Source organism: Camellia sinensis, chromosome 14, assembly GCF_055761805.1.
Source record: "Camellia sinensis isolate YWXY chromosome 14, ASM5576180v1, whole genome shotgun sequence".
NCBI lineage: Eukaryota > Viridiplantae > Streptophyta > Magnoliopsida > Ericales > Theaceae > Camellia > Camellia sinensis.
The window spans coordinates 88,154,311-88,178,778 of NC_138974.1; the positions used below are offsets into that span (position 1 = coordinate 88,154,311).

Here is a 24,468-nt window from a genome sequence, read left to right on the forward strand (position 1 = left end):
TTTGGACAAAAATCAATTAGTGCAATGAATCGATAACCACCCAATCCTCCTATCATGGAGTAAGCTCAAAGAGGGAGGAAAAATGCTTCAAGGCTCATCGAAACATCATGAATTGATGTAAAACGACCTTTGACACAAGAGACTCGGTATAACGTTCGGCCAAACCCAAGCAATATAACTTATGTTCTTTATGTTGGTTGGTTCATTTTAAGCCAAATTCATTAGTCTTTAAAATTTTTTAAAAAACTGATAATGTTCTCGATTTTATTGGATAGTTGAATCAAATCAATAAGTAAAAAGATAAAAATATTTAATTTCATGCTCTTTTTTTTTCCCATCAGTTAGTAAAATAATTATTTGAAACATTACTATACAAAATTGATAATGTTTTTAGTTTTAAATATTGAGAAAAACTGATAATATTCTCAGTTTTACTAAATAGGACTTATTAGTTCAAAAAATTTTAAATAGAACTTAAGCTACCATATTATTTATAAATATGAATTTTAAATAATTAACTCTAATTATAATTTAAATATAATATTTTAATTTATTTTTTTATTGATTATTTTAACTCAAATTACACTTTGCATACATTCCTAATAACGGAACAAATTAGATAGAGTAATGTTAAAGATTCCAAAAATTTTATTAAATATTTTATGTAGGAATGACACCCATACCATATAAGTGTCATGTGAGTCATGCACACAATCAGACATTTAGGGTTGGTTTGGGATGTTTTAAAAAAAGTATACTTTTTGATTTATTGGCTTATATGGGTTAGATTTAGATTGAGTTTGATGTGATGTGTTAGAGAGGTGACATGATTTAAATAAGATAATGTGACTTAAATAGGATAGTGACTTTTTGACTTTTTGTATTATTTAGTTTATGTCAAACCAACCCTTAATAGAATTTTTAATAAAACTTTTTGAGATGTATTTTTGAATTAGGTAAAGGCCTCTGTGATCTCGACACGTATCCCCACAAGGGACACATGCCCACAATCTATTAGTCACCCTCCCCGCTAAACTAGCCTTTAATAACTTCCATAAATAAATAAAATCACGCCAAACAAAATTTGGGATTCCATTCATGAATCAAATTTGAAGCCTTGTTTATCCCTGCAACCATTCGTTTCCCTTTCTCTCTCTATATCTATCTATCTATCTATCTATCTATTCACATATGAGCAAACCAGAATCTGAATCGATAGCTTCTCGATCTTCTTCTTCACCCCCAAAAGGTTTGAAATCACACTAAATATTATGTATATGTATCGTACAATATGAAATCATTGATTGAAAAATTGCAATCTTAGGATTTGGTTCCTTCGAATCGCATAAACACCTGTTAGATATTGCTTCGAATTGGCGTTGAGTATGGTTTTCTTCTTCTTCGGTTAGGGTTTTCTCTCTCCTAGGGTTTTTTTCTTCATTTTATGTAAAATCTGAATCTTAGGGACTGCTGGTTCTGATATATTAATATTAGTTTCCTCAAATATTCTGCGTTTCTGTATTTGGTGTTATTGAAGGAGACAGATATAGAAAGATTGTTTCTGTATCTAGTTCAGCAGTGAATGATGAGAGAGAAGAGGTTAGGAGGAGACGTTAGACTTCGGTCTCCGCCTCGTGTAACTTTGCAAGGTGGACGGGACTATTCGCTGCCGCGTGGGCGATCACGAGACCATAGAACTGGGTCTCCAATTCGATCCAGTGTGCAAGGTCGGGACTATTCGTGGCGAGAGAGGCATTCACACTTTGTTCCAGGTTTGAATGAAAGGGAGAAGTCGAGGCGGGTTTTGGGTAGTGAGCATCCCAGTGGTTCATCACAGAGAAGAGATTATAGTAAGCATTTGGATGGAGATGGAGACGGGGAATTGCAAAAACTGTCCCAGTTTAACGAAGCTTTGTCACAAAGGGACTCACCGTCCTTGAAGTTCCAGTGGAAATATCTTTTAGACGAACACAAAAGAGTGAATGATAATGTAAATCACAGCTCGAAGAATTTTCCTGATTGTGGTGTTGGTATTATTAGTAGTACCAGAGTGAATACTGAAGGGAATTATCAGGGCATTGGATTTGCAGATATGGCCCGCTCTGGGATGATGGTGGCGAAACCCATACATATGGAAATCGGAAGGGACAGAACTTTCCCTGGATACCTTCCTCCAAGTGGCACTTGGAGAAGTTCTGTAGACACAGATAGTGGTGGCCTTTTATTGCCATCACAAAAATTGAATAGCACTCTTGACAAGGACGAAGACATTCGATTCCAAGCCCACCTGCCTGCTGATAAACTACCAGCAAGAGAATTATTGAAGGAGGAAGATATTTCTAAATTCTACTCAAGGGAAGAGAAGACCCACTGCCACTCAAGGGATACTTCTCATTATGCAATACCATCATCTCAGTCCAAGACGTCGACCACTGTCCCTTTTGGAAGTTCAATGAATGATTACCATTATTCCGGTGGCAATGGTTACCCCATTCGTTTGGATGGATTCAGTAGGAGTTCAGGATTGCTTAATGATCCTATTTCCCATGAGGCGTATACTCATGATTCACATTCCAATTCCTCCAGAGACCCTACCTTGCACCTAGAAGATATGACAAACTACATGAAGGTTCAGCTTAGTCCGAAGGAGGGCACACAAAGGGGTTATGCTTATTCTGAAGTGCAAAGAAGTGAGAAGAGCGATATGGGTTCTCTGACTGATAAACTTTATGGGAAGATGGTGAGTATTGAAGATGACTATGGCTATCGAGAGTCATTAGGACCTAGAATTGTGGAACCTATCATAGACAGGATGGTTGTTACAGAAAGTTCTGGTAGAGAGCGACTGATTGAAGGCAGACTACGGGACTATCATCGCTCTTCACAAGAACAGCCAATTTCCAATTATCCTGATGCAGCTAGATCATCATATGCAAGTAAGAAAGAGGGAGAAGATTTGGGTCCTAGGAGTGTGCACCTTGAGTATGAAAGAGAACTATATAGAGGCCATGAAAACATTTACTCTAGCGAAGACCATGGTTATGGAATAGATGATCATCTTCATTCTGATGAGGAAAGATTGAATATGTCGTTGATGGAAGATTATGATCTTTGGTTAGACGGGGTTGATGATAACCATCAAGACAGATTCATAGTAGAGGAACTAGGCTCTCTTGAGCACCCTAAAAGGATGCTTAAAAGGAAATGGGATGTTGACAAGAAACTAATTAGGCAGAACCCAGGAAGTAAGTTCTCAAGTAACAGGAAGATCACCGGAAAAATTCATGATACTAAGTCAAATAAGCCACTGTTGAGTTCCTCACGATACAGAAATGTTGGAAAAACTTTCAATGGGATGGTTGGTCATAGAAATTGTAACTCTAATGCATCTGGTAGTCTGTCAGCATGTAATCCAAGGCGTTTAAAATATAGTTTTAGAGATATAAAGAAGAGACTGGGGCCTGTTCCTCAACATGTTCATATTCCACAGCCTTCAGCAAAAAAAATCAAGCTGCAGAAGTCCTTGAGAAACAATCAAGATGCTTATCATGGAAGTATTCATGCTGAAAGTATTCATGCTGAAGAGGGAGGCCCTTCAGAAGCTAAGCTCACCCCTGCAAGGTCTGAGCCACCTGAAAACTCTAAGGAGTTTAAGCAGCTGGTGCACAGTGCATTTTTCAAATTTGTCAAACAACTGAATGAGAATCCAGCGCAACGCAGAAGATTGAAAGAGCAAGGAAAAATTGGTAGTTTAAAGTGCAGTGTTTGTGGCAGGTCTGTCTTCTACATTACGGTGTTTTTTCCTCCACCCCATTGTTTGATTGAAATTATTCCTACTCATTCTGCTGCAATCAAGTAAGTACGATTTAACCTGATTATGGTTTCTTCAGCTTATGGGAACTCATGGTGAAGGTTTGCATCAACTTAAGGGTTTTGCTTCTGTTTTTCATGAAACTTCACTGTTTCATGAATATTTTAAATGTGGGAAGTATTTGAATTGCATGATTGGTAGGATCTCTTCTATTTGATGGGAGGTCAACACTGAATTTAAGATCATGAACACTTCGTTTAAGGGAAATGCCACTGCAATACAAGATGTTGGAAGGTTCTTGGTTTTCATTATTTGCTCGATGTATCATCTATGTTGCTTTTGTGCATCCAATACTCTTCCTGTGGTTGGCATCTGCTCATAAGAACTGGGTCAGGGATGACTCGTGTGTGTGTGTGTGTTGTTATTGAATTTTATAATGCTTGAATAACATAGATTAGTGAAAGCGACTCCATATGACTTTCAGATTGAGTGAATGGAAATGATGGGGTTGCAAGAAAGTGAAAAATAAATGGAAGCTAATTTCTCTTTCGGCTCTGATTTGAGCATGAAGAGGAGGTGTGACATTAAAAAAAAAAAATTTGTATAGAAATTGTGGCCATTGTGTTGTCATAGTACTATTGGCAGTGGTGGCAGGGTTGGCATGATGATGGTTTTGGTGGTAAGGTAGCACTTCTTGGGTAGCACTGAGTGGTATTGCTGGAGAGAAGGAGGCATAAGCAAACAAGAAGCCATCTTGTCATTTAGAAGTTAAATTGGGAAATGTACAGTTATAGGCTTTTGTTTCTTTTCTTTTCCCATTAGGTACTTATGCCTAGAAGTTAAGAAGGAATTTTTTTGCTCCAGCAGTTTTTTCTTTTCCAAATTATCAAGTAGTGGTTGAGATCTTCATTGCTCACCTGTGTCAGTATTTGGAGAGTATCATAGAGGGGAAACTTATGTAGGCGAAGTAGGGATTCTAGTCAATATTACTTTCATTGATAACATTGGTAGAGCTATGAGTTGGGAAAATGGAGACCTCATGAACTATTGTTGCCAATATGTTTTTGGTTGGAGAAATAACTGTTGTTAGGTATTCTTTGATGTCCACAGTTTCAATCAGGTGGTTCTTTTCTACCGCTGGCTACCAGTTATTTTGTTTGTTTCTTTGATTGTCGAGGACTCTTTCAGCAACATTCCATATGAAAAGAGGGTTTGATTGATGATTGTAATTTGGTTAGCCATGCTGCTTCAGTTTTTTTGTTTTGTTTTGTTTTGTTTTGTTTTTATTTTTATTGGGACAGTTGTTTGTTGTTAGATTAGCTCCTAAGGGAAGTTGAACCCCCAGCCTCTCCCTTGCAAGCACCTAAGTGTTGCCTCCATGCCACAAGGACATGGGAGCCATGCTGCTTTAGTTACCTCAGTTGTCTTACCCTTACGATTTATTTTTCTCTTTAATTGCATTTGGAAAGCCGTCTTTGATCTTGTTAAAACTGTCTTTAGTCCCTCAGACAACAATAGGTTATTAATGGAGAATGCTAGTGATATGAGTCAAAGTTGTACTACCCTATTAGAAAACACATGTTTCTTTCTAATGAATTGTGGATATTTGAAACAAGTTAAAGGATATTTTTTTGTCCTTCCATTTTCCACCTATTCCTTTTAAGAATGGTGCTTGTGTAGTTTGCCCTGCACACTTTTTTGTTTGGTTTTCAGTACTTAATTATTGATTATTGCAATGTGTGCCTGTTGTTTCAGCGATTCCAAAGTGTTTCTAGATACAAAAAGCCTGGTGATGCATGCCTGCACGGCTCCAAAGGTTGGTTTCAGAGCGCGCCATTTGGGTTTCCACAAAGCAGTTTGTTCCTTGATGGGATGGAAGAGTGCAGAGATCCTTAACAGTCAGTGGGTTCACCAGGTATTGCCCAATGCTGAAACGGTGGCTCTGAAGGAAGACTTCATTATCTGGCCTCCAGTTGTGGTCATTCATAATAGTTCGGTAGGAAACATTAATCCAGATGGACGTGTGATTGTATCCATCGAAGAGCTTGAGGCTATACTAAAAGGTAAGACGCTCATCTCGATGATCAGTCCTATTGCAGTTGCTGATTTTCAAATTTGTATTGTTAGGTTTCAATACTACATAGTCTTTCTCCTGATATGCATTTTTTGATCCAGTGTTACTAGAAAACATGCTTTTTTTGAACCAGTGTTACTGGAAAAAGTCTAATACCTTATCAATTTAAATTTTGATATGGACGGTCTAAAACATAGTGCGCTTTTGTTCCAAATGGGTGAATTTAGCAATCTAAAGTGATTTAAAAAGCACGAGCACTTATAAGAAAGTAGCGTGTCTGTGTCGGATACCGACACTCATTGGACACTTGTGTCCAACACTCATCAAAATGTGTCCTATTTTTTAAAATGGTTTTTTAGATTTGGACACTTTTCGGACACTCATATTTATTGCTTAAATACACGTGTCCACCGATTAGACACATGAAACTAATTATAAGTTTGAACAAAATAACTTGGGGTACAATAATAGAAGAAAAATCATGTAAATTTATAAACTAAGTGTTATATTACATTTTTTATTATTTTTAAATGATATATTCATATATATGACATATAATAAATATATAACATTATATATTTCAAGCGTGTCCCTCACGTGTTGTCCTGTAGTTTTCGCAAATTGGTGTGTCAACTTTTTTGTGTCACGTGTCTGTGCTTTGATTTTAGATTTTTTTTTCCCAATATATTCTTGTCCTTGGGAAGAAAGAAATCAATACAGGAATTAAACCCTAAGGAGAGTGGAGTTTGGCATAACAGAATGTACGAAAATGGATCATAATAGTCATATAAACTACCTATTATTGGATGTCTAATTGCAAAAAAGGTTTTTTCTCTTGTTTTTTTTTTTTTTTTAAAAAAAAAAAGAAAAAAAAAGAAGGGACAAGCTCTGGGGGTACCTTAAATTCTAGTAGTATAATCTAAACAAGTCTTCCCCTAACATATCACATTTTAAAACATGTGGCATACCATGTTCCCGTTCCCGTTCTTGTTCCTTTCTCGTTTCCTCTCCATGTACCAGAATGATTCATTTTCCAAGTAACATAGGTTTGATCCTTAAATATATATCCTCATTTACACTAGAAATCACTGTTAAATCTTGGTCAGTTTGCAATTTTTCCTAGTGATTCTGCAGTTTAAAAGTTGTCAATTATGCCCCCATATCGTTTTATTATGAAGAACTCTACTGTGACACATGTAAGCAAGGTTTCTATGCTGTGCCAGTACACTATCCATTTGGTAAATTTCTCATGCTGTCACAGATCCAAAAATGACTTGTTGCATTCCAACCTTATTGCGTACCATACTTTTTCGCACATATGTTAAATTGTAGAAATAAGGCATTGTGGCTTATGGGGTATCACTGTTTTGTTTTATTTTGTTTGATCGGTTGTTTGTTATTCTTTACTAGTTTCTTATTGTTGTTTATACTTTGCTATCTATTGTAGACATGGGTTTTGGGGGAAAGACCAAGGTGTGCCGTGGGAAACCTGCAAATCAGAGCATTATGGTGGTGAAGTTCAGTGGCACATTTTCTGGGTTGCAAGAAGCAGAGAGGCTTCACAAGTTTTTTTCTGGCAATGAACGTGGAAGAACTGAACTGAAGCAGGTCACTCCTAAAAACAACAGTAATGCTGATGATAAAACGCAGAAAGCGAACAAGGTGGAACGTGTTTTATATGGTTACCTGGGAATTGCGGAGGATTTAGATAAACTTGATTTTGAGACTAAGAAATGGTGTTCTGTGAGGAGCAAGAAGGAGATCTAGTACATAGCTGATGCACCTCTAAAAACTGAATGAAAGAGAGTAATTGCGTTGATAGCCTTGAATATAAGTAGGGTATAGATGGTTTTTGGCAATGTGCTAGTGAGTCGAAAATTTGGATCAGGTTAAATTTTGTTTTCCACTAGCAATAATCTTATGAAACAGCTCTTTTTGACTTTGAAGCTGTACAATCATGTTATGGTCTTTTAATCAATGGTTAGAATTTCTAATTTCATAGTGATATTTAATAGCCACTGAATGGGGAATTGGTATGTTTGTGCCATTTGTATTCCTTAGTTACTGTAGATAGAATCTTGACATATGTGATTGCCTGTGATTTGAAGGTAATTGATTATTGCTTAAGCTTTAGGAGGCTATTGAATTTACCCATTTGGGGGAAGGATTAGTTCATAGTTATTCTTCTAGTTAAACCTAGGCAACTTGTTCAATTGTCATGCAAGTGTTCTTTAAAGACAAAAAATACAACCACGTGGCTCGAGTCTCATTGGCTATCTTTAGGGATTGCAAGACTTGTGTCCATTAAGCTTGGGCTATCGGTCAATTCCTTGTCATTATGCTTTTGGTGAGGCTGGGGCCAGGCTATGGCTGAGCTCATCTTGAGGGAGCGATTCTAGAATCATCCGGCAGACCCCACATTTGTGGGCTCGTCTGTGCCCCTCGTATCTACTTCTCTCGCAGGTAGGGACTTTCATGTTCACTTTTAGGAGTGAATATTGGATATAATGTGCCGGTATCGTCATCCGATAAGTAATCTCGCTTTGCAGTGGGGATCAAAACATTGTTGGTTAATGGAAGACGAGTTTGGTTCATCTAAACTCATTTGTAGTTTTTTATTGGCTAGTGATACTATGTAGGATGATATCACCATTACACTATTTTTTCTATTTCTAGGGTTGTCACATACTGATTAATTACTCCTCCTACCCATTTTCACACAACAAAGAAAACGAAAAACAAAAAACAAAAAATACAAAATTCTTAACATTTTGTCTATGGTGAAGAATGTAGTGCCAAGTGTTTCTTCATTTTTTTTCATGACCTACTAGATACTTTCTGCAATTGCAGCTTATATTAATTACTATACAAGGGATATAAAGTCCAATAATTGTACAAGTATTTTAGTATTTATGTTTTCAGTCCATGTAGAGAGCTCTATAAACTGAAAATATACATCCAACTTTGTTGTTTCTAAATGAAATGAAGTGAATGAAGCCACTCTGTTCTTCTAAAGAAAGGCTATAGTTTCTTTTTTTTTTTCTTTTTTCCACTCTGATTAAAACTAAACTAATTAGCACTCATCCTTGGCAATGAATGAGTCTAAACATTCTAATACAGTCTTCAGAGTGGAAACGAAGTATTTCATCTTCTTTTGAAGTTAAGGAACTTGATGCCATAACCAAAGACAAAGAAGAGGACCCAATCAACATGGGCAACAAATTACAGATACAAGGAAGCCAGCATTGAAATTGATTTGAATTTTACAGATACAAGGAAGCCATCAATTATTGTAACATCATGCTACCAAAACTAGTCATATAACACGCATCACAAGGCAATTTTCTGAATTCTTTGCTAAATCAAACTACTCCAGGGAAGTGCATTCAGCACGGGATTCTCTACTCTCAAATTTCTCGGTCTTTTTGTTCCATACATTTCCAGTTGTGGACTTGTGTGAAAATATCAACACATAAGAAAACACAAGACATTATCCTATACTGCAACGGACTAATAGTTCTGGGATATATAGTCCTTGAACTATTTGGTTGAAAATGATGTGTATCACTTGTTTGTTTTCTCATGGAATTAAATGTCTAGAAATAATTATTTTAGTAAATCTCATGTTTGATTTGAAAAAATTAAGTATATTATTTAAATTGTTTAGGCAATACTGCATTTGAAGTATATTTTATTTTATTTTACAAAGACTACTTTTAATTTTATTTAAATATGACATTAGAAGTATATTTTTATATATGATTTCACTAATACAAAAAAAAAAAAAAAAAAAGAAGAAGAAGAAGAAGAAAAGTAAGAAAAGATTTTTATATATCATGAGATTAATTTACACCTGTTGAAAAAAATTAAACATATTAAAAAAGTGAACGAAATAAATTTTATATATATTTGAGGGTTAATTTCATCATTTAACTAGTTAATTCCGTCATTTAACTAGTTAATTCGGAGGTTGGTTAAGTCTGCTCATTTCTATCCCACACCCCCCATGGGATTGAATTATCCCACATATGGGGTATTATTAGTCCGGCCTTCATTTTTCCAACCAAACATTGGATTATCCAGTTTGTTGCACATGGAGTCCATTCCCATGCCCTAATCCCACCAAACAAACACCCTCGAAGTGTATTAAAATAGAGAAATTTGGAGACAGAAAATCCATAACTGATGTGTTAGTGCTTATATCATTCATCAAGAACAGAAATGCAATCCCTATATGTCCATTGCATTAATACACATCGGACAAAAAGACAGGCAGAATATGTTCTGTTTATTACAGGAAGTGATTTGATACCAGTACTGAGAAAAGAGGAAGAGCAAGCATTGATTCCAGGTCACAAAACATCAAAGGTAACTCACAGAGGGAGTGAACCTTCCAATCAATACCAAGACAGCATAGGGGCAATGTTGACGGAGACAATTCGAGTCCAATATTGACCAATAGGTACAACAGATAACTTTCTAGGAAAATTACATTTAAAGAACTTTTTAGGAAAATTACATTTAAAGAACAAATACAAGTATGCTTAGAAAGAATACACACCAAACAAAGCCACAGAAAAGAAAGGTGAAAGAAAATATTACAAAAAACAGAGAGGCTATGGTCTTCTTTTCTCCTCTCTCATTAGTTAAACTAGTATACAGTCATCATTGCAATATGTGAATCTCTAAACATTATAATACAGTCTTCAGAATAGAATGAATGCTCTCTATCTCCTTTGGAAGTTGAGGAACTTAATGCCATAAGCGAAGACCAAGAAGAAGAGAAGGACCCAACCAACATGAGCAACTACTACAGCTAAAAGGAAGCTATGTTCGAAACCCATGTTTACTTTAAGGAACATCTTCACCGTCGTGAAGTCAGTTCCTGCTTCGCTAGTCACTGAAAGAGGACTGCTCTTGTCACCCACTTGAGATGTGAAAATGCCATAGATTGTCCAAGCAACCGGAGAACACCAGTAGTACCACCTCCACCATATCGGGATAAGCTGCAATGATTTGAGCATAAAGTGTCATTATTAAGATAACAATGGCATGATTTCAAGTAAAAAGATATATGTGGTGTGACAAACAAAATCCCAAACTTCCTCATATTTGTATATATGTTGCATTGAAAATAGCATTTCATGTTAGAGACACATACCGGCCTGGGGATGAGGAAACCGGAGAACAAGTTCCAGAAGCTGAAGAAGAAGGACATGACAATAGCAGCAATTTGATGGTTAGGAGTCAATGCCACAACCATCATTCCGTACATGGAGAAGTAGGTAAAGCACATGAATATGAAGTAGTAGAAATAGAAGAACTTGATTGCTGTCAATTCATAGCCAATCATCAAGTGAAGGATAAGAGCATAAATAAAGGTCTGAATTGCCACATAAATTGTTTCTATGGCCACCTGAAATAGAAAAAGTACTGTGTAAATATTGAATGTGGGAGACCATACATACATATTATACTAAGTAAAAAGAAGAGAGAAATATGATGCAATGTCTTTTATCTGTTACCTGAGCAAACGCGTAAGGCAACTCTGAATACATTCCAGCTGCTCTTTCACGGTAAAAGACTGTTCTCTCAACTGCTACAACGGATTGCACTGCAGTAGCATTGGAGGCTCCAAGGAAAAGGATAGCAGAATAGGTAGCTCCAAGTAAGTTAAGCAGGTCTTGTTGTTGGTGTCTGTTGACCAAAAATTATACAGTTGATCTCCGTGTTAGTATTCACATCAGTTGATGATAATAATAATAATAATAATAATCACCCCAAAAATGTGATAATTAGAGTGCAGAAATTAAAGACATACATTTTGCCTCCTTTACCCAAGAAGATAACACCAAAAATAACACCGATGGCAATTGTCATAAAGAATCTGATAGCATTGTACTGTGAGTTCCTCCAGTATGACCAATGTTGTTTCCAGAAACAAGCCAGGCATTGAGTTAGGAAGGACTGTGAGTATTTGGTGGGGAAGTAGAGGTTCTTGGTACCCGGTGCTGGAGTGCTTAGCTCCTTGATAAGCTCCAGATTTTTCCTGGAAAATAAAATCATGAGAAAAATCAAAACACACTCAGACAAGGAGAGGGATAGAGAGACAGAGTGAGAGTGTAAAGGACACGGTATTGTTTATATACATACCGGTACAGGTCAGAATTAGCATAAATTTCTGCAAAGTCAACATCAAGTTGTGCCTCAACTGAAGTTGCGCTGACGTCCAACATCCAGGTAGCTGGATTGTAACCCTCTGTAATCTTAGGAACCCCTGGAACAGCCTGCAAGAGAAGTAAGGTATTGTCAAATTTTGATTCATCATACTTCGAACTTTCAAATTGATAATAGATGACTCTTCAGAAACTAGCTATGGAGAAAATGAATCTGACCTCAAAATATTCAACAAGCTTGTGAGAATGGCGACCGAGAGGTCCAGCATATATCACATTCCCTCCTCTCTTCATCAATAGAAGCTACAAGGAAGAAAATATTAATGTCAATTAGAGTGCACAAAGCAATGATGATGGTGATTTGCAGAAAAAATAAAATCGAGTTCATACCTCATCGAAAGCTTCAAAGATATCTATGCTCGGTTGATGAATGGTGCAGACAACAGTTCGCCCTGTGTCCACCGTGTTCCTCACAGTACGCATGACAATTGCAGCAGCTCTAGCGTCAAGACCTGATGTCGGCTCATCCATAAAGATGATGGAGGGATTAGCAACCAACTCAACAGCAATGGTGAGCCTCTTTCTCTGTTCAGTTGAAAGACCATTTACTCCTGGAAGTCCAACCAGAGCATTTTTCAAGGTGTTGAGCTCAACAAGATCCATAACTTCGTCCACAAACATCTACCATAAGAAAGGAACCAAAATTTTTGCATTAATTGGACCAGTATTAGCATAATGTAGACCACATTGAAATGTCATATGGTACAGACTCAATCAATTAAGCTACATACCTGTTTTGTTTCTGTCTTCACATCCTTAGAAAGACGCAGCCAGGCAGAGTATAAGAGAGATTCATGGACAGTAACAAATGGTGAATGGATGTCATTCTGTTCACAATAACCACTGACTCGAGCAAAAGTTTCTTGATTCTTTGGGTAACCTGAAACGCTTATGTTCCCTTCAATATACCCTCCGGTCTTTCTCCCTGCTAACACATCCATCAATGTGGTCTTTCCGGCACCACTGACACCAACTAGTGCTGTTAGAATACCAGGCCTGAAAGCACCACTGACATCCCGTAACAGTCGCAGACGATTTTCTTCGATTCCCTGACTCTTCATTTCCTGATATAGAGAACCAACTTTTAATTTTGAAACATGATGGATTGGAACTTCAAAAATATTGATAAACTTATTTAAATGGAAAAAAGTTGAATTGGAATATTTTCTCATTACAACCAAAAGTGCAAACAAATTAGTATTTACTTAAATTCATGTCAATTTTTAATTTTCCTTTGGAAACTATGAATCTCCGGGTTGAAGAGACTTACTGCAGGCATATCCACATAGTAATTCACATGGTCGAATGTAAGTGAAAGGGGCTCGAAAGGCAAAACCATTCCTCTTTTAGCTTGATCTGCTCCATTTACGATTGAGCTGGCACTCCCTTGAGGATTTCTTACAGCCAAATCAATATCTGTAATTACCCATGAGTTGAATTAGTTGAGCAAGAAAACAGAATGAATGGTGAACTACCAAATTAGGGTTTGCAAGATGCAAAACTCAAAACCACGAACTTTCACCGTTGGATGCTAGTTGCCGCCTACTATTGTTTTGATCATCTTCCTCTTCTGAAATTACAGCCTTAGAATCTCCAAAAGCTGAGATACAATAACAAGAAAAATGTAAAAGATCAGAATATGGGTTCTTTTGTAACAACATAAACAACACAGAATGAATAAGCAAGAAATGTTAACTTACGATTTAGGTACGTCAGTGCAGCAATGAAAAGACCATTAAAAAGCAGTGAATAAGCAAGAAGCGCTCCAATACAAATCCAGTACCAATATTCCTCCTGGTAGAGCCCTCTACCCTTGAGAATAATCTTTCCAATTGTAGGCTCGCGACCAACAATGATGGGCTGTTCCAAGAAAAAATATAAAATTAAATAAGCTCGTATATTGTCCTACTGGAAAACAAATGTTGAATTATTACAAAGAATTAAGGGAAGTACTTACAGTGTTCCATCTTTTATCGAGAAATTCATTTATCGCAATGGCATTTTGTCCATACATCATAGGAGAAATATAGTAGCCCCATATCATCCATGGTTTAATGTCATTTTTTGAAACAACGAAGCCTCCAAGCACGAAAACCAATAGCAAGGTGAAGGAACCCATTGTGTTTGCAACAACCGGAGTTCTTCCAGCACCAGCAAGGAATCGGAAGAGCGAGAGAGCCATCTGATGTACACCGAAGAAGGCCAGAAACTGTTTGAGAAACCTGAACATTTTGAAGATACGTCAAAAAAAAAGATAATTAGCTTTCGAAGTCCAGTGATTGTCAAGCCAATAAAACAAATCTTAAGCTATTGTAAAAGAACTTCAACTTACCTAGTAAAAGATGGTGCAAACCCAATTGTGTAATAGGTAAGTACGATCCATATCGCAGATTCCATGAATGAAACGGGAATTCGGAGGAGCCAAATTGGCAAGCTAAAAGCCCATGCAGGGAAAAACAAGCTATCCCTCTGTTTAAAGAACACGGGAAGCCTGAAAACTGTCATTGCAAGCTCCGCCATCCCATTGAACATTATATTAATAAGACTGAAAAACAATGCTCCCAAATACTTCGAAGCACCTTCTACTGTTCCAGTTTTCATCTCTGTTCTTAAGAAAACTGTCATTGCAATTGTGGCCATGATTGTTATCTGAGTAGTTTTGAATATGTATACGAAAGAGTTGCGCTTCATCAGTAGCCACTCCCTCGAGAAACATGCCTTGAAGAGTTCCAGATTGGAAATGCCATAACTTTCTGTCACCAACGCAGCAGGATGGGCTTTGGACTTGTCATAAGGAATTCTAAGGTCTTCAGACATCTTTTGCCCAATGTGGAAAGAGTTGAAGGCCTGCGCAAAGTCATTCACCGAGACATATCTGTAAGGTTGGTTCTTTTTGAACCAATATTGTTCTTGGTCTTTCTTGGAAGTTACTTCTTGGAGAAAATCTGCAATTCCTTTCCTTTCAGGGCATTTGAATCCCATATATTCAAAGAACTCAAGAACATTCTCGCGTGGACCTTGATACACAATCTGGCCTTCTGAAAGTAGAATAACGTCATCAAAGAGATTAAATGTCTCAGGCGCTGGCTGCAACAGTGAGATGACCATGGTCACATCCATTGTATGAACCATTTGCCTCATGAACTTAACAATCTGAAAAGTGGTGGAACTGTCCAGCCCTGTCGATATTTCATCCATGAAAAATGCTTTTGCTGGTCCAACCAACATTTCTCCTGCATTCACGACAGAACATTCAGAAAATAGTTATGAAGTAAAAACATAGTAGGATGAGCTTTTTTGGGTGAATATAATAGGATTAGTTTGACCTAAACCACAAGATACATATCCTGAAGTTCCAGTTAGAACATTATAAAATACACAGAAGGATGATTTCTGCCCTCTTGAGGAAAAAATTATGAAACTTTTTTGTTATTGCTACCACAACACACATAGCCCACTTTGGGTTTAAAATCTTGATTTCATGATCAATGGTTGTGAAAGATTAACCACGACGTGCTTTTAGATTCATGATCAATCTTGATTTCATGATTAATCTTGGTTTCTTTATTTTAAATTCAAAATGGATAAGAAAATTTTAGAACTAATAATGGTGTAGTAGTCATAGACCGTTGCTTTTAGATTTTGAAGTCGAGTTGCAACCTTATCATCCCGTCTAGGAAATGGCAAGGATCAATATCCATCCATGAATTTCTTTCTATAACATTTCTCAAAACTCTTTATTGAGTTTACACATACCCGTAGTGACACGCTTCTTTTGTCCACCAGAAATGCCTCTTCTCATGTTATCACCCACCATAATATCAGCACAAATATCCAATCCAAGTATCTGTCAAAGGATGATAAGATTTTAGCCTTGTGAAATAAGAGAACATAATATACAAGCTTGACAATGTAATTATGGAAGCAACAGACCTTGAGAACATAATCTGTAATCAAACTGGTTTCTTGGCCAGACACAGCTGTGGCTTTCATGAATGCATCAATCTCAGGGTCGGGCTTAATACCTGCTTCTTTCTCTCGTCTTGACAACTCTACCAGCATTTCATACCTCGTTCCAACTCCCAAGCAACGTCCCGAGAAATCTAATGTCTCGCGAACAGTCATTTCACCATAGTGAAGATCGTGCTGGCTGATATAAGCACTCGTTCTCTGAGGAACAAATTCCTTAAACTCTCTGCCACAGTAGGTGACTTTTCCAGATATCTGTCCACAATCCCAATATAATCAAACTATCAATATGTTGAAAAAAATACCATGTAGGAACAGAAATGAATACATGGGATGAAACAGAAAATTGGGGAGAGAAACAAATGGGAGAATTTAGGGAGCATGACAAACCTTTAGATTGTCATCAGATTTCCCTGCGAGTGCCTTTAGCAATGTCGTCTTTCCGGAGCCAGGTGGCCCAAGAAGTAGTGTCATCCTGACAAACAAAAAAATAATCGTTTAATGACTGAAGAATATTTGAGAAAATGCCTAGTTGGTTGTGTTTTAGTTTTTTGTTTTCTATTTTCATTTTCTTGAAAGCATAGAAACTTGTTTGGCGAAAAATCTTTTGATAATTTTTTTTTAGAAACAAGCCCCTTTCTTGAAAAATTTCAAAAACTGTTTTAGCACAAAATGAAAACTATAGGTGTTTTGAACTTTATATTGTATTCATTTCTAAAATCACAAAGAAAAAAATAAAATGAAGGCATTTGGATTATATTTTTGGAGACCAAAACTTTCTAGTTTCCAGTAGATCAATCAATCAAGTAGCATTAATCTAAAATTGAGGAATTAATGAACCAACCTGGATGGTTTTATGATTCCATTGACATCGTGAAGTATCTTGATAACCCTTTTCTTAGATCGAGAAAGCCGAACCATTCCAATGATTCCCTACTCACATTACAATTCAACATAAAGAGAACAATCTTCAGATATCACATTATTAAATTTAAGATGATACACTACACTCACAGAAAGTTTTTTAAGCGAAAATAAGCAAATTTTCTGCATAGTTTTCAATCCACACAGCAGATATTTGAATTTTACATGTGCTTTTAGTGATAATTTCTGTGAAATTGTAAACTAAGAACAAAACTCTCTGCTTTTTTTTTATCCAAACAGCCATTTCAAAATTCACAAGATATCAAAGAGTAATTTGAATTGCATCTTGAAGTTGAACAAAGAGTGAACCTGACTGAATTCATATGAAAAAAAAAAAAAAAAAAAAAAACAAACAAACAAACAAAAATGAGTTTGAGAAATAGAAGAGGAAAGTAGTAGTACCTCAATAGCATTCATAGTGGAATTGACGAGGGTTGGAAGAGCTCTGGAGCCAACATAGGCATCTCCTGCCACTGATAAATTCTGGAACCTCACTTCAATCTTTGGAATTTCTATTCCCACTCTGTTTTCATCAAAACCCAACACTCAATTTAACTTCAATAAAATAAATAAAAAAGAAAAAATACAAGTAGAGTAAGTCACCACTCATGGATATAGTCAAATTTTGTTCATATACTTTCAAAATGTATGGATAAAATGAAAATTTTCTTGTCCTCAAAATGAATATGAGATTCATGGTTTTTTTTTTTGGATCAATCGCAATTATGTTTTGTTTATACACTTTCCAAGTATCTGATGTTCTTATGACTATTATTAATAAAACTGAGTTTGTGAAAATAATAAAATATAAATTAATATTTATTTTAATGATACATCAATAAATATTTTTAAATTTTTTTATTTCTTTATTCATATTTGTGTTTATACAAATTTACATATTTAATTACTTAAATTTATTAATAATTACTTTATACTATGCATTTGTGTGTGTGTGTGTGAGGTCAAACTCAAATTTGATTGGTTTATATAATTGACTTGATTCAAGAAGATCTCAAAATTTTTAGTTATCTGACAAATTTAAGACCAACTCGTTTTTTCATTTTCGCTAATCCGTTTAAACAAAACTATGATCCAATCCAAACTATCACTTTCTTATCCTTTTCAATCATTTTCTCATCAACCAAACGCTAATTCACTTTCCAATCCTTTCAAACTTGAATTAAATAGAGAGAGAGAGAAAAAAAAAAAAATGAACCTGTCGGTACGATCTCGGAGGCGATTAAGAAACCTCTCATTGTCATCTTCAACAACTCTAAGAATGCTCTCCATGAGCTGCTTCTTATCTTGAGTATCAAGGTTAGTCATATCAACCTCATTCCGAATGACTCTACCATTGCTCGTCACCTGCTGTAACATCCCTCTCCTCACCCGATCATAAGTCGGCAACCTCTCAATGGCAGCCCATTTCAACTCCTCCTCATCATCCACCTCCTGCCGCCGTGTACTGTTCCCCTCGAACACGTCCGATGATCCCTGCCATACCTCCCTTATACTCCCAGACTTCCAACTCCTGCTCGCTCTACTACTCGCCGCTCTCACCAATTCATCTGCCGCGAATGGGGCAGCCATTTCAGAAAAAAAAAATTCACTCAAATATTCAAAACTGCACTGATATCTCAATTTGTAATGTGTTTTTTTCTTTTTTTCTTTTTTGGTAATGTGTTTGGAAATGAGAAACTGTGGCCAGGTAGTTTGGAAGACAAGTGGTTAGTTAGAGGCTTTATATATTGGAGGAGATAGGGGTTGCGTTGACTTTAAAAAGAATATTTTTTTCTGTCTACAAAATTTTTAAATGTTGTGTATTTTATTCTGGTCAAAATAGGATTGTAGAATTGCAAAATTTATATTCGGAGGCGTTCGGAAATGGAGGTTGAAACTAGAACAAGCGAGTTGTGTGTCACATCTAGACATATTTTATAAGGGTGGATGACTAGCCTTGATTGGTCACCCAAGAGAGGGAATATTTGAATGCAAGGGTGACGTTGGGTCTCTCCCAAATATTTTGGGCATTATTTTGGGTGTGGTGGTGCTCCAACTTAATGTGGTAATGAAAATTTTGACTTGGTAATTTTTTATTTTTATATAGGGAAATTTTTTGACCAAGTAGTTGGAACTGTTAATGTTGACTTATTTAATGTGTACATTATACGCTTGAGCAAAATGAAGTTAAAAAGATTGATCAAGCGTCCTAAATCTTCTTTAATAGTTGTCAAAGATAATTAGTTGTTGAATTAGGTTTTAAGCTTATATGAATGAATTCGCTAAATCCTCTTTATTTAACACACTCACAAAACTTGTGTAGATCTCATACTGGTTAATTTCATCAAAACTTATAAGTGTATGGATAAGGTTGTTAGTATCTGTAATATTGCTAATTTCTTTCATATTATTAGCTTTGTTATATTGAGGATTTTTCTTCCCCTTATGATTCTTCATTATATTAGTGGTTAGTAACTAATTGTTGGATTATAATTGTTTGTTTGATGTAATTCACTTCTCATATTTGTTAATATTCTGTCGATTGATAATAAAAAAAAGACTTTACATGGTGATGACTACGGCCCAATCCAACCATGGGCCCAACATCTGATTGCACCCCTGACGGGCCCAAGCCCAAGAAGACTTGGAGGCCAAGACTGCCAACTCTAACCAAAGGGTTGATTGCCCACAAACCACAGCAACAGCACCAAACTGAGGTTGAGCTCGATTGCTCAGATGGGACCATTGGAAAACTGACCTTATCATATGGTACTGCAATACTATTTAATACTTTTTTCAATCGTGGCATAAAATTATTATTGAGTTTGTTTCGCAAAACTTATTTACAATTTAAAAATAAAAACATCTCAATTATTTTCTTCTTCCTTTTTTTTTTTTTTTTCATTTGAGCTTTTTTTTTTAAAGAAATTTTTAGTCAAACTAATAAATTTCATATTTTTTTTTTTATTAATTGATGTGCATGTAATAAATAAATTTGAGAATTTAAAATATCACTCACTTGAATGTGATAAGTATCACATATAGGTGGTGTTCGATAAAGTTAAAAATTGAAAACTGAATACTGAAATTAAGTATTGAGAATTGAATGTTAAATTTTTAAGTTAAAAAGTTGTTTGATAAAAATTTTAGTGTTGAATTAAAAATAAGTTGTTTGATATGTATAAGATTAAATTTGAAATTTATTATTTTTAAATTATATATTTTAATTTTTATATTGTGATGGTGGTGGTAGTTGTGGTGGTGATGATATGATAGTGGTGGTGGCTGTGGCAGTGACTGTGGCATGGTAGTGGTGGTAATGGAAGTGATAGTGGTGATAATAAAATGACAGTGATACTTATGGTAATAATGACAATGATGGTGAAGGCGGTGGTAGTGGTGGTTGTGGCATGCAGGTGGTGGTGGTGATAGTGGTAGTGAGTTTATAATAGTGTATATCAATATTTATGTTTAGTATTTATAAATTCAGGCAAAATTAAGTACGTTTCATATGACTTATAATTTTCTTAAATTTTAGTTTACATTTCAAGAAATTAATTTTTTAAGTGATATCAATTATAATTATCAAATGAGTGTAATTTGATTACCACTTAATATATTCAACTTAAATGCTGAATCAGATTATCAAACACTCCTATAATGTCAATATGAATAATTTGTAAGATTTGTTAGAGTTTTTTTTTAATGATTAAAAGTAAAATTCTTGTCATTGTAACAAAAAAACAAAAGAAGCAAAAACTTATAAAATCACCTCTTCAATATTCATGTTACATTAAAATAATTTAACATTGCATTGTAATTTTTTTCACACAAGGAATACTTGTAGTGAAATTGTCAATTCATCAGTCATACATAGAGATGATAATGAGTGATTATGAATAAGTACAGAAAATCAGAATTCAATGGTTGTGATTAAAGCAAAAAATATAACAAAGATATCACTAAAATAACAATGCTAAACTAAGTAATTTGTCATCACTCATTGTTAAAATATAACAATAGTTGGAGTTTTAGCAAATGACTAATGCTAACTGGTTAATTTTGTGTATAAATTGGTTTTGTTATCATGTTGTGAGCCTTCAGTCTTAAACTTTTAAGTGGGTATGAATTACAAATCATGTATTTTTAACTCCCCTATAATCATGTTGTAATGAAAATTCTCTCTTATATATTTTTTTCTTCATACATTAAAAATCCAAACATGTCATTCAAATATTTTTGCCATAATTTCAAACTGCTTTGAAAAAACATTTATCCATTGTTTAAAAATGTTATAAAATTTAAGGTTTCATATTGAAATCTATATAAAGTACAATGATAACACTTTGTAAATGTGCAATTTTGTTGTTTATTTAAATGCAGTGAGTGAAGCCACTCTGTACTTCTAAAGAAAGGCTACAGTTATCTTTTCTCCACTTTTATTAAAAAAAATTAAACTAATATTTTATACATTCATCCTTTTGCAATGAGTAAATCCAAATATTGAGTGAAATGAAGGTTTTCTATATCCTTCAAGTTTAGAAACGTAATGCCAAGAGCAAAAACAAAGAAAACAGCAGGTACAAAGAAGTCCAATGTGTTCTGTTCAAGGAATGCATTCTGCACGGGATTCTCTATCCTCAAATTTCTTTGATCCCTCCATCCCTTGCATTTCTTGTTGCAGACTCACAATAGTACGACACAAAAAACTTGAGTCATAATCTTTTGACGGGAAGTGCATTGGAACATAGATCATTGAGCATAAAGGATTCATGATCATGACTCATGTGGTCTTGGTACCACACCAATAACAAAAATGAAATCCATAGATGTCTATTGTGGTAATACACATAGGAGAGGGAATGAACCTCCCTATCATTTCCAAGAAAGCATAGAGGTAGCGTTGACAGAAGCAACTTGTATTAAATATTGACCATAAGGTACAACAGAGAACTTTTTGGGAAAATTACATTCAACGAATAGATATAAATATGCTAAAAAGGAATCCACACAAAAAAACCACAGAAAAGAAAAAACCAAGAGAGGCTATGGTTTTCTTTTCACCTCTCTCATAAACTAAACTAGTTTGCACTTGTAAGAGGAGCTAATTTAAGCCCACTAAATTATTTAGGCCCAATAGCCCAAGATTAGTAGGCCCGAATTTATCGCAAGTCCAAGAATGGTGGGCTTGGATTTATCGCCGTCAAACGGGCTGAATAGCTCTAAGCCTCGAAAGGGTTCGGATCCACGAACCTAGAGACTTGCTCGGGCCCGGACTCGAAAGGGTATTAAGCAAGCCTAGAGATCCGAGGCACTCGGACTCGAAAGGGTTCGGATCCACGAACCTAGAGGTCCGAAACACTTGGCTTCGAACGGATTCAGACGCAATCTAGAAGTCGCTCCGTTAATGAGTCCCAGAACACTTGCGGGCTCGGAGCTTTCCGGGATCTACGCACCAGAACCATGGGCGTAATGGAGTTCGAACAAAGGACCCGATCTCGAGGACGGTGAGTGGAGATAAATTCACTCTTCGGTTAAACTAGCCTATACCCGGGTCGAGGTGGCACGACCCCGGGGGGTCCATGAGACTCGGCAATATTTTGCGGCAGGACGTCCTCTGGGACTACCCCTGACCCTTTGGGATGATTGGGGATCATTGGTTAGGTGTGGCTAAGAAGAAGGGTTCGCCGAGGGATTGATCTCCTCTTCGGGGTTTTCTCATCCTCGGAGAAGTCACCTCCTCGGAGAAGTCACCTCCTCGGAGAGGTCACCTCCTCGGAGAAGTCACCTCCTCGGAGAGGTCACCCCCTCGGACAAGGTGGTTAGAGAGAATATCCCCCATGTGCCTTGCACATGGGCTCCATCCTACATCATGAGGTGCCTATAAATAGCACCCACCCATAGCTTTACAAGGGATGGATTTTGGAGATTTTTAACTCTTGGGAAAGAACTAATTTCCCTTCTCCATTATCAACCTTGAGAGTGAAAGTGGGAGATCCCTGGGAGAGCCTTGCCATTATTCTCTCTCTAGCCATTTTGCCTTCTTCTTCACCCAATCTCTTATCTCCATCATCTCCTTTGTTGTCGTGTTCCTAAGTTGAGGTTATTGAAGAATCTAAGCCTCTCATCATATTCTAGAGAATTCGAAGTTGTTCTTCAAGGATCTTCTAAGATCTTCGAATTTTCCAACTCCTTTCTTGAACCCTCTCCTACATTTTGGCGACTCCACTGGGGAGGCGGATTGGTTAATGGTCTCAACGAGATCTGGAATCCACACAACTCCAACAAGGATGGCGGGAGAAGATGAAGTTCACCCACAAGGATCCTCTAATGGTGGTGATGATAGAACCATGGCTCCAGATCAACCACTTTTGCTTGAAGCCATTCAAGGACTTCAAAATACTCAGCAAGAGATTCTTACCACTATTCAGAATCTCACTCACACCATGTTAGTGATGAGTTCTAGTTTTGCATCGGCACCAAACGGAAATCAAACGGGTGGTGGAGTTATTCCCGCCGGAGCGCAAAATCAAATCCAAGGAGAAGCAGGCCCCAATCAACCTGTGGCTCATGGCAACACAGCCACAGTAACACATGCTCAAACCACAGTAGGCGGCAGCAGTTTGCCTATGCCCGAGCTCCATGGCGTGCCGAGCCAAGATCCAATGGTGACTAGGGGAGTTTCTGGTGTAATGAACGGCACTCCAACGACTGCTGGTGTCCAGGAAAACATAAGGAGCATGATGGCGCAAAAGGGAGCTATGCCCGTACCTAATCTTGTTACGCCACCAGTGAATGTTACCCAAGCACCAAGCGGGCCTCCTTTGGTGCCGACAACAAATCTGCAAGCACAACCCGGTATAGCGGCGCCGTGTGGTGGACTCTACGGGCCTCAATTCAATATCCCATCACCAACTGGCTTGTCTATAGGCGCTGATGGCCAGTATCGTCAAATGTCCTCACCAATGATGAATTCGCAGCACCAGAATGGCCAAGACGCCCCTAGCTCAGTCTTCGGGTACATAAGCCAAGTCCCGGGAATACCACCATCAAACTCTCTCCCTCAACAGTTTCTCACTCTCGCCGATGTGCAGGCCATGTTCGATCTCGAACGGGGCAAGAGGACCTTACCCTCTTTGCCTGATCCAGACGTCAAGCCGCCTTACCCCATTGAAATGCTGAGCTATCCATACCCTGAGGGATATACAGTGCCGAAGTTCATCAAGTTCGACGGCAAACAAGGAAATGCCCGAGAACATGTTGTGCGATTCATCGAGACTCTAGGTATTCATGGTTCAAACCACGTCCTCCGACTGAGAGAATTCTCTAAGTCCCTCACCGACCGAGCATATAGTTGGTATGTTAATTTGGCCCCAAACTCTGTCCGAAGTTGGGAGGAAATGGTTAACAAATTCCACTCCAAGTTCTTTCAAGTGGTGGAGAAGGTGACCACA

The 24,468-nt window shown here is 36.8% G+C and overlaps 2 protein-coding genes across 5 annotated transcripts; one reads left to right on the plus strand and one right to left on the minus strand.

The window, feature by feature from the left end:
* Window positions 1-954: 954 nt before the first annotated feature.
* On the plus strand, window positions 955-7,890 carry LOC114308815 (uncharacterized). Of its 4 annotated transcripts, none has more exons than XM_028254484.2 (4): window positions 955-1,249; window positions 1,538-3,855; window positions 5,567-5,874; window positions 7,333-7,890. In XM_028254484.2, exons 2-4 carry the CDS (start codon window positions 1,583-1,585, stop codon window positions 7,650-7,652), a joined length of 2,901 nt encoding a protein of 966 aa, XP_028110285.2. In that variant the 5' UTR covers window positions 955-1,249; window positions 1,538-1,582; the 3' UTR covers window positions 7,653-7,890. The 4 variants fall into 4 exon arrangements, with proteins under 4 accessions (XP_028110285.2, XP_082761939.1, XP_082761938.1 ...); XM_082905813.1 differs by having other exon boundaries at window positions 1,538-3,774; XM_082905812.1 differs by lacking the exon at window positions 955-1,249 and having other exon boundaries at window positions 1,269-3,855.
* Window positions 7,891-10,316: 2,426 nt separating this feature from the next.
* LOC114308816 (pleiotropic drug resistance protein 2-like) lies at window positions 10,317-18,723 on the minus strand. Its single transcript, XM_082905814.1, has 19 exons — window positions 18,231-18,723; window positions 17,417-17,537; window positions 16,935-17,023; window positions 16,481-16,565; window positions 16,055-16,345; window positions 15,878-15,968; window positions 14,454-15,354; window positions 14,079-14,343; window positions 13,822-13,981; window positions 13,638-13,721; window positions 13,392-13,537; window positions 12,853-13,185; window positions 12,452-12,742; window positions 12,281-12,364; window positions 12,039-12,172; window positions 11,707-11,934; window positions 11,411-11,582; window positions 11,047-11,301; window positions 10,317-10,891 (listed from the first exon to the last, which is right to left on the minus strand). Exons 1-19 carry the CDS (start codon window positions 18,602-18,604, stop codon window positions 10,613-10,615), a joined length of 4,383 nt encoding a protein of 1,460 aa, XP_082761940.1. The 5' UTR covers window positions 18,605-18,723; the 3' UTR covers window positions 10,317-10,612.
* Between the last annotated feature and the right edge of the window lie 5,745 nt (window positions 18,724-24,468).